Below are 14,331 nucleotides of genomic sequence, written 5' to 3' on the forward strand. Positions count from 1 at the left end.
ATGTCAAAGCTGAAAAGACATAATGAATTATCATGTGTTCTTTACGTATACAAATGAGGAATCTGAGACCTAGAGAAGTTAAGGGCTTTCTCTTAATGTCACCCAGGTAGTGACAGAACCAGTTTTCTTTTTCTTTCTTATTTTAATTTTTTTAATTTTTAGTGTTGTAACATATACAACACAAAATTTCCCATTTTAACCACAAATATATGTATTACTGAGTGATCTGAATTGTATTGACTATATTGTAGAATCAGTTCTCTTGAGGCTCAGCTTGTGATCTTTCTAAATGCTGTAATACATTATTTCAGAGTTTAAAGTACAGTAATCAAAGTGTGGCATCCCCTGCCTGGTGATACTCACCTCCCACTAGGTTTTGCCAATCATCAGATCAGGTTACCTTTCATTCATCACTCACTGTCATTCACCTACTGTCCTTGGGACTGATGTACCAGTAGGAGAGACACTTCTCATGGGATGCTAAAGGATACCAATTCTTCCTTCAAATTCCTCGGGTGTTTGTCTAATTCAGAAGACATCACTTTTCCAGTAACATCTTAGAGGAAGCTCTGTGCTAGACTCTTACTGGTTCATAGATGAGTTGGAAGTCTGCTAAGCATTGTAATCCCAAACTTGGCACAGGGGCTTGATAGCAACCAGAACTGAAGTGTCTTCTCCAGGAGAAAGTTGGCATCACAAGTGGGTCCTGATGTCTTTGGAATAATGCTTTGACTCTCAGGAAAATAGCAAAATACTCTGGGACCTGACCTTTCTCATCTGTGCCCATCTTTTAATCCTGTGGCCTAGCCAGACTCCCAGTGGGGCATTCTCTTCCCTCCTCCCCTTTGTACAAATTGATCACAACTGTAGCAGCTGGTTTCTTTCCTCCACCCCCACTGTAATGGAAGCCAGCTGCAAGCATTCCCTTTTCCTAGCGCTTCTTCACAAACTGCCTCTCCTACAACCAGTGGATGCTCAGTAAGGCTGTGTCAAGCTTACTTGAAGAGTCATCCTCAGTACCCCAGAATCATTCACTATTCTTTGCCTGTTCCTAAGAGATCACCATTCCTAGCAGTGCCCCAACCCCCACCCCAACCTATCCCCCGTGGAAGGCTCCTCTAGCCTTGACAAGTCAGGGAATAAAAATTCATTAGCACCTGCAGCAGGGATTGCAACACATCAGCTACACTCAAAATAATCCTTTCTTTTCTTCTCTACCACTTATTTTGGGGGAAGAACTACCACTATTTTAAGGCAATACTTGACCTTTTCTTTTAGTGTTGCACAAGACAGAATTTTTTTAGACTATTGATGGGGGCTAGAGAACAAGAGGAATGAGCTACTCCTTCAGCTCAAATACTGCCTCAATCGTGTTGTTCCTGAGCATCCTGTGCTCCATAAGCACCAGCTAACGAGGTGTTAATGATAACCAGGTGTGGAAGCATTAGGGCCTGGCTGCAATAGCAGAATTAGGCTAAAATAAATTAATGAATTAAATACAACTTGTTAGGAGGGATAGTTAGCAGTGGCAGCACCTATTTACATGACCAACAGTTTACTCCTTGAGCTGTCATCATTTGCCCCATCAAAATCAAATAGAGTTGTCCTTTAGCTCAATGCCTTCCTGTTCAATTAAAGCATTTTCTTTTTTCCATAGCATGTATTCACCCAGCCTATGTATCCAGCATCAGCATTACTTATTTTTCTTACATTGTTCTGAACTACTTTCCACATCCAGTTGGTTCACACACACTGCAGCCCCCAAGGGTCCCTCCATCACTTCAGGGGTGGCATAGGGGTTCAATTAGAAGACATAAAGTGCTGCAGCAGCACAGAGAGAGAAGAGACCAATTAGGTCTTATTTCTGGGGATAAAATCCCAAGAAAGTACAAGTGTAGGTGGCACCTATTCTCTGAACTGAGAAGAAAAGCATAAAACAGATTTGTTTTTCTTTTCCAGTGATTGTGAAAAACACATAGGGTATACTCAACATGCCTGCTGGTGTCGCTGTTCTTATCTCTGCATCTCTTTCAACTCTTGCAGGACTTTTCTCTCCCAACCCTGTCCCCTGCCCAAAATTCAGAGGTTCTTTTAGCTTCTTTCAATCACTAAGATCACGTCCAGATATAAAATTCTGTGATTCTATCATTTTCCTGTAGTCAAAAGAGTGCTTAAACCACAACTCTGAAATGTAAAAGGAATCTTAAACATAAATATTGTGTTTGTATTCTTCTTTGGTGTGTAGAGTGAGAGTTTCAAAGACTGAAGTGGCCCATGGATGACAGTATCTACCACCTAAATCTCTACACAATCCACCTCTTTCTCCAATGTTAGCCAAATAATGTTTAGGAACTTTTGAATGTGCTATAAAAAGGAATGGGTTTCATACAAAAGGCTTCATTCAGGGAATTCCTCCTTAAGATCTCTTTTTTTTTTTTTTCCTTTTTAATTTTTATTGGGATTGTTCAGATATCATACAATTATCTAAAGATCCAAAGTGTACAATCACTTGCCCCTGGGTACCCTCATACAACTGTGCATCCATCACCACACTTAATTTTTGTTCAATTTTTAGAAACTTTTCAGACAACTCCAGACAAGAAATAAAGTGAAAGATGAAAAAAGAAAAAAAGAAAAGGAAACTCGAATCCTCCCCTATCCCTAACCAACCCCCCTCAATTGTTGACTCATAGTGTTGGTGTAGTACATTTGTTACTGTTTATGAAAAAATGTTGAAATACTGCTAACTGTAGTATATAGTTTGCAATAGGTATATATTTCTTCCCTATATGCCCCTCTATTATTAACTTCTAATTGTATTGTCATACATTTGTTCTGGTTCATGGAAACAATTTCTAGTATTTGTATAGTTGATCATGGACATTGCCCACCATAGGATTCAGTTTTATACATTCCCATCTTTTGACCTCCAACTTTTCTTCTGGTGACATATATGACTCTGAGCTTCACCTCTCCACTCGGCACTGTTAGTTATTCTCACATCTTACTACCGACATGTCTGTTCATTTCCAAACATTTAAGTTCATCCTAATTGAACATTCTGCTCATACTAAGCAACCGCTCCCCATTCTTAAGCCTCGTCCCATATCTTGGTACCTTATATTTCATGTCTATGAATTTACATATTGTAATTAGTTCCTATCAGTGAGACCCTACAATAATTGTCCTTATGTGTCTGGCTTATTTCACTCAGTATATTGCCCTCGAGGTTTTGTCATCAACCCATTTTTTTTTATATGGTTTTGTTCACTCACCATACATTCCATCCTAAGTAAATAATCGATGGTTCTCTGTATGGTCATATATTTATGTGTTCACCACCTCCACCACTATCTATATAAGGGCATCTACATTTCTTCCACAAGGCAGGAGGGAGAGTCAAAGAAGGTAGAGAGGCAAAAGAAAGAGAAAAAAAAAAAAAAATGACAGCTAGGAAGCAGCAAAAGGAAAAATAACCTTAAATCAAAATAGAGTAAAGAATCAGACAATACCACCAATGTCAAGTGTCTAACATGCCTCCCCTATCCCTCCCTCTTATCTGCATTTACCTTGGTATATCACCTTCGTTACATTAAAGAAAGCATAATACAATGATTCTATTAGTTACAGCTTCTAGTTTATGTTGATTGCATCCCTCCCCCAATGCCTCCCCATTTTTAACACCTTGCAAGGTTGACATTTGCTTGTTCTCCCTCGTAAAAGAACATATTTGTACATTTTATCACAATTGTTGAACACTCTAGATTTCACCAAGTTACGCAGTCTCAGTCTTTATCTTTCCTCCTTTCTTCTGGTGTCTCACATGCTCCCAACCTTCCTCTCTCAACCATATTCATAGTTATCTTTGTTCAGTGTACTTACATTGTTGTGCTACCATCTCCCCAAATTGTGTTCCAAACCACGCACTCCTGTCTTCTATCACTCTGTAGTGCTCCCTTTAGTATTTCCTGTAGGGCAGGTGTCTTGTTCACAAAGTCTCTCATTGTCTGTCAGAAAATATTTTGAGCTCTCCATTATATTTGAAGGACAGCTTTGCTGGATATAGGATTCTTGGTTGGAGGCTTTTCTCTTTCAGTATCTTAAATATATCACACCACTTCCTTCTTGCCTCCATGGTTTCTGCTGAGAGATCCACACATAGTCTTATTAAGCTTCCTTTGTATGTAATGGATCGCTTTTCTCTTGCTGCTTTCAGGATTCTCTCTTTGTCTTTGACATTTGATAATCTGATTATTAAGTGTCTTGTCATAGGCCTATTCATATCTTTTCTGTTTGGAGTACGCTGCGCTTCTTGGATTTGTAATTTTATGTCTTTCATAAGAGATGAGAAATTTTCATTAATTATTTCCTCTATTATTGCTTCTGCCCCTTTTCCCTTCTCTTCTCCTTCTGGGACACCAATGATGCATACATTATTGTACTTTGTTTCATCCTTGAGTTCCCGGAGACGTTGCTCATATTTTTTCATTCTTTTCTCCATCTGCTCCTTTGCCTGTAGGCTTTCAGGTCTTTTGTTCTCCAGTTCCTGAGTGTTTTCTTCTGCCTCTTGAGATCTGCTGTTTTATGTTTCCATTGTGTCTTTCATCTCTTGTGTTGTGCCTTTCATTTCCATAGATTCTACTAGTTGTTTTTTTGAACTTTTGATTTCTGCCTTATGTATGCCCAGTGTTTTCTTTACAGCCTCTATCTCTTTTGCAATATCTTCTCTAAACTTTCTGAATTGATTTAGCATTAGTTGTTTAAATTCCTGTATCTCAGTTGAAGTGTACGTTTGTTCCTTTGACTGGGCCATAACTTTGTTTTTCTTAGTGTAGGTTGTAATTTTCTGTTGCCTGGGTATGGTTTCCTTGGTTATCCAAATCAGGTTTTCCCAGACCAGAACAGGCTCAGGTTCCAGAGGGAAGAAATATTCAGTATCTGGTTTCCCTGAGGGTGTGTCTTAGAAAATTGCTCCACCCTGTGATGCCTCAGATCACTGTGCTTTTCTGCCCAGCAGGTGATGCCTGTTAGCCTATAATTCTTGACTGGTGTGAGGAGGTGTGGCCGTGTTCCCCCAGGCTCTGGTGTCTGGTTCTGAATGGAAAGGGCCCCACCCCTTTCCTCTTAGAGAAGATAGACCCCCTAGGGGGAGGTCATTAGCATTTCAGTGGTCTCTCTCTCTGCTTGTGCTGTCTCCACCCTTCTCTGAGTCACAGCCCTGGAAACTGAAAATGACTGGGGCTTTCTCCACTGAGCCGAAAAAGAAACAGATAGTCCCCTTCAGACCTAGTCCAAGGCGACCCTCCAGCTCTCCAAGGTCAGTCGTCACCCAAAGCCTCTGTCTGTTTTTTGGGGATGCGTACCTGTAGTGAGCAGTTCACACTCGCTACTTAAAACCCCAGTTGGAGCTCAGCTGAGCTATATTCGCTTGCTGGGAGAGAGCTCTCTGACACCAGGAGGCTTTGCAGCTTGGGCTATGGGGGAGGGGGATCTTGCGACTTGGATCCGCAGGTTTTACTTACAGATTTTATGCTATGACTAAGATCTCTTTTAAGGGACTCTTTTAAGGGACAGGGAAATGAAAGCCAACAATCACGTAAAATATGAAACGTGTCAAAATTCCAGCTCATTTTTATCTCTCTCCTTGCCCCCACCTCCCAGTTCTCTAGTCCAAATCACTGACTTCAAACTTTTTTTATTGCAGTCCACAATGAGAGATCCATTTTACATCCAGACCCAAAACTCACACCACACACATACACACAGTTAGTTATCACAGGGTGGGGGTGGGGGCTCTTATTTTCTATTCTTCTTGTTTTCACTGCTGATCATGATCCAGCAGATGATTTCAGGACTCACTAATAGGCTGCAAATTGCAGTCTGAAAAACCTTCTCTAGAAGCAACTATTCTAATTTACATTTTAGTGCTTTTCTAATTTTCTGAGTCATTAATCTAACAACTATACTACATGAGCAGATAAACATGTAGACTGGCCCCCATGAACAGGTATTAGTCATAAAATAAGAAATTTTACAACAAATTGAATTCAACAACATTCTGTGATCTTAGATCACAGAAATTAAACACAAATGGTATGCAATTCACTAAAAGTATTAACATTCTTGAAGATTTAGGAGAATGTGATCCCTTAAGATAAAAGTTTCCCTGCTTTGAGAGAAAATGTAGACCTAGATCCTTTGAAATGCGTAGAAGTCACGTCTACCCCAAGCTGCTGACTGAATTGATATTGCTTTCCTTAGTTAAGTCCTAACTTCATTATACTGTCTCACACTTGCTCAGCTAATAAAGAAGGTATTATAGTGATATGAAAGCTTGGGGTAACAGCTTTCTCATTTTGAGGGTGATCATTTGAAAGAAAATATCAGTGAACAGTATCAGTGAATTATGTGGATGCTTTGCTACTAAGAGGTAGTTCAGACTCTGGTGGGTGTTAGGAGAATGATGATTTCCAAAGAGAGCACCTGGAAGGTTAGGAGACTTATGCAGATAAGTAAGCAAGATTCAGTATTACCTTTATCGGGCTCGGGGGCCTCCAAATGAGAGCGAGAGGGAAAAGAGGGCTAGTGTATATTTTAAGGATGTTTCAGGGGGTGCTAGATTCAAGGGGAATCACTTGGAAAGGGTAAGTGATTGGAATTCATTGGAAAGGGAGAATTTAATAATAATATTACAGGTGCCCCGTGTAAAAAAGGGTTAAGTTTAGCTTTCACATAGAGACAGCATGGAATAGGGAAAATGGAGGCAGAACCAGCTTAAACAAGCCCTGTGGTAAAGGGAAGAAAGAGAGAATCTGCGCCAGCTCCTTATATGGAAAAATAACCATGGTTACTGGAATGTAAAAAGATATGGGTTAAGATCAGAGGCGGGAACTCCCAGCAGGAAATTTAAACTGAATGTACTCTCTCAGATAGGCTGTTCAATTCAAAATCTCAATAATGAGCTAGTTGGCTCTCTCGGATAGGCTGTAACCTCTGTAGTACCCAGCCAATGGGGAAACAGGGAAGGGACTTGCGCATTAGGAATAGGAGATTAAAAGATCGCCATTTTGTTCCTCCTGCATGCCAGCCCACTATGTTTTTCGCTGTGCACCCTTTCTTGCAAGATCGTAAATAAATTCTTTTCTCCTCCAGAACCGAGTCAGCATTTATTCCCTTACAGGTACTGCTTTATTTCCAACACCCTGCATCATGGAAACCTAGTAAAGGAGTACCCATCGATCTAGAACTCAGTTTCCTTGTGACTTTACCTAAGTGAAGTATGGCTGAGGGGGAGAACCAGGGCAAAAGTTCAAAAGGCTTCCAAACAAATGACATGCTGCTCACAGGAAGCATGCACTGAAGATGACACATTGTACTCATGGGGGAACCCACTGGGCCCTTATTTTTATTTTATTCTTATATTATACTTAATTCTAACAAGCTTCTAAAGTTTCCAATCCCATAACATTTTAGAAACAGTTTAGTAGAATGAGAGAAGAAAGGGAATCATTCTCAAAACCCATCAGTTCTCACTTACCTTGCTTGCACTGTCTTGCAGTACGGTATAACTGATAGTCAAAATCATAACCCTAACTAATTCGTTTATTCATTCAACAAATAGCATGAATCCAGGCCCTGTGCAATGCATTGTGGATAGTGATTAATAAGTCTCACTGCTGGCTAATAAAAGATACATTATGATCATTAGTCTTAAGAGAGACTCCTGATATTTATCTCAATATTATTTTTATTTTTTTAACTTATTTTTTAGAGCAGTTGTAGGTTTACAAAAGAATCCTACAGAAAGTAACAGTTCTCATACATCCGTCCCCCCCCCCACATTTCTCCATTATTAATATTTTGTATTAGTATGGTACATTTGTTACAACTGATGAACCAATTTTATTATATTTACATTATTAACTAAAAGTTCTTGATTTACATTAAGGTTCACTCTTTGTATTGTACAGGTTTTAAAAAAATTTTTTATTGTGTTAAAGAATCATTGGGCGATTGCCCCAATTCTCCTAGATATAGATAGCCTTTCATCTATCATTCTTGTTGCATGTTAATTGAATAATTACCTCTCTTTGTCTCTGAACCTGGGTATAAAACCCAATTAAAAAGACACCCGGGGAAGCAGATTTGGGAAAACTTTCCCTGCTTTCTGCCAGTGTAAAATAAACCATCTTTTCCTCTTAAAAAAGCAAAATTTTTTTTATTGTGGTAACATATGCACAATATTAAATTTCCCATTTTCACCACTTTATTTTTTGAGCTTTGGTGCTTAAGAGGATTAGCCCTAGGTTATCTAGAATATTTTGACCAGAATTCTAGCTAAGGGGTAAATGTATATGAATTTCATTTTTATAAAACATACCAATTAGGAGTCCACTGCTGACATCTGAATACCAAAGTTGTTTTCCTAGTTTTCCCCAATTGTATTTACATATATATACTTGGCTGAGTAAATTTTAGCGTAAGGCAAAGAAGCTTAAAACCAGGGTGTAAGAATCTGAAAGTTCTCCAAGAAGAAAATAAGCATACATGAGAAAATAGGCTTTAGTTGTTTTTATTTGTTTGTTGCTGGGGAGGGAGGATGAGGGGCAGGGGTGAATGATTTAAGCTAAACGTCCCATGTGAAAACAGACTAATAAATACTACCTGGGGCATTAAATTAATCCCTCTGGCTGTGTCTTAAAGCCCCTGGCATAAGCTCAGTGGGTTGGAACTGAATCACATGATGTACCCAAGACACACATGACTCCTTTTGTAAGCAACATGCCTTTGGGAGTGAGTCTAAACGTTTCTCTCCAGCCCTCTCCCACGGAGACTGCCCACCCGGGGGCCTGGAGAGGCCCTGATGTGCCAGAGCTCCAGGGCTTGGCAGTGCCTTGTCTCCATGCCCCTCCCTGCAACAGCCTCCTCTCTCTGTTCTCTCCTTGGCTGCAGCACCCTGTCCAAGTGCTGCCACGCGATGGTGGCGCTCATCTACCCCTTCGCCTGGCAGCACACCTACATCCCCGTGCTGCCGCCCTCTATGATCGACATCGTGTGCTCGCCAACCCCCTTCCTCATCGGGCTGCTCTCCAGCTCGCTGCCGCTGCTCAGGGAGCTGCCTCTGGAGGAGGTGAGTTCCTGGGGTGGTCGTCTCCCTCCCTGCTGTGCCCAGAGCAGAGGGAGGTGCTGGCTGTCGCCCTGCAAGCAGGTAGGGCCAGTGGTGTCAGTGGAGCAGAGGGACAACATGGCTCTGTCTGTGAGATAAGTCCCTCCTAAAGTTTGACTCAGGAGAACCTCGGCAACTGCGAAGATACTTTTCCCTTCAAAATGAATTGTCTATCGAGAAGGGCAGCAAAATCCAACTTTGTTGGATGTCAGGGCTCTTAAGACAAACGGCTGTCTACCCTATCCTTCTCTCTCCTCCCACTCCCCAATGCTAAGGGCAAAAAAACAAACAAACAAACAAACAAACAAACAAAAAAACACGGAGAGCTGACAGTTACTGGAATTTTTATTTTGGCTAATGACAAAGTTGACAAAGACTATGCTCTTATAAATAGATCCTCGTTCACATCACCTTAAAAGACAACCAGAATGTTTGTGATTATCAAGTTCTATATTCTCAGATAAGAAGCCAAGTAGGGGGATCCCACTTGGCATTTCTGTGGTCACACACAGCTCCTTTCCACTGGATAGTCACTGGCCCTGTGTACAGTGCTGGGAACTTCTCAGCAGGCAAAGCGATAACCGTAGGGACTAAATGGTGCTGCCCAGGCCTGAACCACCAAGGGGAGCCCTGTCCCTAAAATTCTCCCTACGTCCCAAGGTGCTCTGGGGAAGGGGGATCTCACCAGATGCAGCTGCTCTAAGTGCCCTGGGGGGCTGCATCCCTGACAATATTAAGCATCAGTCTCAGGTTTCCGCGTGTGGGTTTGTGAACTCCAGAGTTTGTCTGGAGCCCTGTGACCTCTAATATGATTCAGTTCAACCCCAGAAGGGTATGTTAGACAAGGAAGGAGAGGCCTCCCTCGCTCCTGGGCAGGGTCTCTGGGATATGCTTGAGCCCATGTGTTGCCAGCCGTTGTGCTAGCCATCTAGACCCCTGGCCCTTCCTCCATAACAGCGTGGCTTAGGCCAGGGTCTGAAAGAGGGTCTCACTCTCAAGGTCGTGCAAGCAAGGGATCAGCCCTTGCCTGACCCCAGAATGAATGCCTCTCTAAACTCAGCACCTTAGGCACTTGTCTCACGCTGGTCCTGGATTCAGGGTCTCAGCCCCATTCTGAGGAGGAGGGGGGAGGTGCTTTATCCCGAAAGCCCAATTCATTTTAACTAATGAAAACCCACCACCTGCAGCTGGATCCCACTCCTCTGCATTTCTCTCCTTCTGAGATGCATGGACCCTTCTTTCCCACCAAGAGAAATGATAAGTTTAAGTGGGTAGCTGGGAGGAAAAAGGAGGGAAAAGCCTGCAGGGTAGGGAGTGGGAACAAAAATGGGTGACCTCTGGCATCTTTTGTTCTACCCCAGTATCCCACATACACACACAAACATATATACACACAAAAGAAGTCTGAGAAGTTCTGTCCTAGTGAGTCTGAGGGCAGAGAGTTCAGCTTGCAGCAAACGTGTCCCAGCCTGTGGTTTTCCTGTTGAAAGCAGGCAATTCAGGAAAGCCCCTGCCCCCCACCTCCCCTCTGCATCGTTTGTGGCCACAGTGGCAATGTCAGGAAACCACAAATGGGCCAGGCTCCCCTCTCCAGCCCAGCTGCACCTCCACGTGCCAAGGAGGAAGAAAGCCTTAGCCTTCCTAAGTCCGTGTGCGTATTCCAGAAGCCCGGGTGGTGGTAATAGTCCCGTTTCCTCTCTTCTTGTAGGTCCTTGTGGTTGACCTCGTCAACAATCGCTTCCTTAGACAGGTGAGTAAGAAAGCCGATTTCAGCCTGCTGCTCTCTGTTTTCACCTCTTTGTTGTTTGGGGGCTCAGCTTTCCTGTTCTGGAAAGGCTCCCTGGTAGGACTGGGAGTGCCAAACAGGCTGGCCGAGTCGGACTGAACATGAGACAGGAGGAGCAAAGAGGAGGGCTTTGGTGAAGGATTAATTTCCATGTGTTCTGTCACAAAATGGTATCCTCACAATTAGGATCTTCATATAGGTTATAACTGTAGGCACTTGTCTTTTTCAACATGTTTTTAAAGAATATTTGATGTCAAAGGGAAATATTCATGATAAAATTTTAAGTTGAAAAAATTAGGACATAAAAATTATACAGATTATTTTGATTGTGGTTTTAAAAAGGGGGAGGGAGAGGAAAAGAGAAAGAAAATATGTGTATATCTGCATCTTTAAAAGACTGAAAGATAAACACACCAAAAATATTAACACTGTTTGTCTCAGGGTGGGAAACTGAAAGGGAGACAGATTAAGAGTGATTTTAAATTGTCTTGATACTTTTCATGCATTTTCTATAATGATTGTAAATCACTTTCATTATTGGAGAAAATAATACACCTTTAATTTTCTTTTCATCATTTGCCAGAGAGGAGTAACTCCCATCAGATCTTGCAAAGAATAATTACAGAAAGGTTTTCTGGGCTTTCTGACAGATCGCTTTTAAACTTGGAGTTGCCACATTGCCAAAAAGTTTAGTAATGTTAATCCTATAATTGATCATAGTTCCATCTGCCTTCACTACCCAAAGGCCCACAGGGTCCCAGTGCCAAATGAAACTAGAGTTCCTTCCCAGAGGCCCTCCTGTTCTAGACCCAGACCATAAGGTCAGCTTTGGATCCAACTGATCATCTTTCCCAGACCAGATCCCCCCGATTAGCACCAGACACCCTTCAGGGTGGAGGCAGTGGAAAACATTTATGGCATATCCACTAAGCACTAAGCCCTTTCACAAGGTAATTGCACTGCACTTTAGTCTGCACAATGAAGTAGCTATTGGTAGCCCACTTTACAGATGGGGAAACTGAGGCTCACAGAGCTTGTAAAAAAAATGGAATCAGGATTCAACTCTCTGACCTCTGACTCTAAAATGTATTCCTTCCGCTAAGCCCCGGGACTGAGCCAGGCTTGCCCTGGGGTGGACCCAGTGTGTCCTGCTGGCCAGATACGGCCACCATCCCCAGAAGCTCTGGGGTGGTAGCCCACCTGCTTTTTCTGCTTTCCAGATGGATGACGAGGATTCCATTCTGCCCCGGAAGCTTCAGGTAGCCCTGGAACACATCCTGGAACAGAGGAATGACCTGGCTAGTGACCAGGACGAAGGGCCTCTGGACTGTAGGCATGGTAACTGCTTGGCCACCTCCCAAACTGCATCTGCTGCCTGCCGTGTCCCCCCATTAGGGCTAGGGGTGGGGGGTGTCATAGTTTGCCAGGGCTGCTATGACATATACCACACAATGGTTGGCTTAGACAAAGGAATGTATTACCTTTGAGGTGTTGGAGGCTAGAAGTCCAACATCGACACTTTCTCCTGGAGCCTGCAGAGTTCCGGCATTCCTCTGTCCCGTAGCAAGCTCTCTCTCCTTGTGTCTGCTCCTCTGAGTCCACTGGTTTCTGCCTTCTACTGACCGATCACGTCCAAATCCTCTTTGCTTATTAGGACTCCAGCCTTAAGGATTAAGATTCACCCTGATTCAATTTGGACTCATCTAAATAGAATCTTTGAAAATCTGTTCACAAATGAGTCCACACCTTAACCAATAACAACACCTTTAAAGGTCCTATTTACAAACCACAGGACCAGGGGTTAGGACTTGATATGTCTTTAACGGGGATGTGATTGAATCCCCAAGAGGGGACAAATGGTCAGTCCATCCATTCCTCTTGACACTGGACTAACTAGGAAAATGGACAACAAACACATGCAAGGAGAGAAACTGGATTTCATACAATCAATGAATTGTGGGAAAATTTTCCCTGCCTCCCCCACTTGGGTCCTAAAACATCTGTTTAAAGGGGGGAAGACATGACAATAATTTTGGGTAACTTTTTTTGTGGATAATTACAGTCCAACATTGAGGGGACTAACATTTACATTTATTGCCAGTTGGCTTGTCTCAGAAGCTCTGGTTAAGCCCCTCTGCCCTCTGGCCTTACCCTTCCTGGCCTTTTTTCTACTTTGCTCAGGCCCCGATTCCAGCCCCTTGAACGAGGTGGTGTCAGAAGCCTTTGTCCGCTTCTTCGTGGAGATTGTGGGCCACTACTCCTTATTCCTGACGTTGGGCGAGCGTGAAGAGAGGACCCTGCAGCGAGAGGCCTTCCGCAAAGCCGTCTCTTCCAAGAGCCTCCGCCGTTTCCTGGAGGTCTTCATGGAAACCCAGACGTTTCGGGGCTTCATTCAGGAGCGGGAGCTGCGCCGGCAGGATGCCAAGGGTTAGGGGGCGTCTTCCGTGTTGGGGCCAAGTCAGCTAGGGATGCCCAGACTCCAGGTGGCTGGTGAACAGGGACGAGGTCATGGGGAAAGACCTCCTTTGGAGAACTTTCATTTTATGCCACATCTGAGCTGGTGAAAACCACCCCAGATGTCCCGCCCACCTCCTCTGACCTTCCTTCTCTTTGCCCCGTCACTAGGCTCTCCCAGAATCACTCCAGTTTCTTGTGGCAGATCCTCCTTTTATTATGTTCTGTCCAACTTGATGAGACTCTCCACAACATTCCTTCCTCTCTCTGTTGCCCCTCGTCTCCTTTTCTTCAGGCCTCCTCTTGCCCTTTCTGCCCTTCTTTCCTCCCCCTGTACGGGGTGGGGAACAAGAGGCAGGAGTGGGTTGGGGTGAGGTGGAGGAGAGGACGGTCAGGGGCCTTCCCCACGTGATGTGTGAATACCTGCGATGCCCAGTGGGGGGCACCATGGGGATGGGCGAAGGGCAGCAGCAGCCTCTCCTGGACTGGGGGGGCTTTCGTTTGATTTCACAGTCAGTGACCTCCACTCCTCCTCCCTCATTCTCTCTTTTCCTCTGAATTCTTCTTTTCTCTCTTACCTTCTCTCTATCCCTCTCTGCTTTAGTTCCATCATATTTCCAGGAATGAAGGAAGGGAAAGGGGTGAGAAAAGAGGAAAAATCATTACAACTTCTTTCCTACATCATCTTAAGCCCTTTGGGGGAATCTAAAAACTAGAAACATTGGTAAAGGCTGTTACAGATTGAAGTTAAACCTCAGTAAGGGAAAGAAGTAGCTGCACACTGAGGAAATCAGGCAGAGCAAGAGAAGATTCCGGCCAAGCACTTGGCCCCAAGGTGCTGTGAACACAAAGAGACTAAGTTAAGAAACCCAAAGCCCTACATTCCCAGAGCTCTTTGCAAAGAATGTTCCACATTTCAGGTAAT

The 14,331-nt window shown here is 43.2% G+C and overlaps 1 protein-coding gene across 2 annotated transcripts in view; it reads left to right on the forward strand.

Annotated features, from left to right (window-relative positions):
• DENND2A (DENN domain containing 2A) overlaps window positions 1-14,331 on the forward strand; it is a 143,211-nt gene that overhangs the window by 125,381 nt on the left and 3,499 nt on the right. For both annotated transcript variants that reach the window (XM_037836022.1, XM_037836021.1), the window contains exons 15-18: window positions 8,953-9,130; window positions 10,875-10,916; window positions 12,173-12,290; window positions 13,134-13,379. In XM_037836022.1, coding sequence (XP_037691950.1) covers window positions 8,953-9,130; window positions 10,875-10,916; window positions 12,173-12,290; window positions 13,134-13,379 — 584 coding nt within the window. The remainder of the gene's footprint in view (window positions 1-8,952; window positions 9,131-10,874; window positions 10,917-12,172; window positions 12,291-13,133; window positions 13,380-14,331) is intronic.

Source organism: Choloepus didactylus, chromosome 5 (genome assembly GCF_015220235.1).
Source record: "Choloepus didactylus isolate mChoDid1 chromosome 5, mChoDid1.pri, whole genome shotgun sequence".
In the NCBI taxonomy this organism is placed as follows: Eukaryota; Metazoa; Chordata; class Mammalia; order Pilosa; family Megalonychidae; genus Choloepus; species Choloepus didactylus.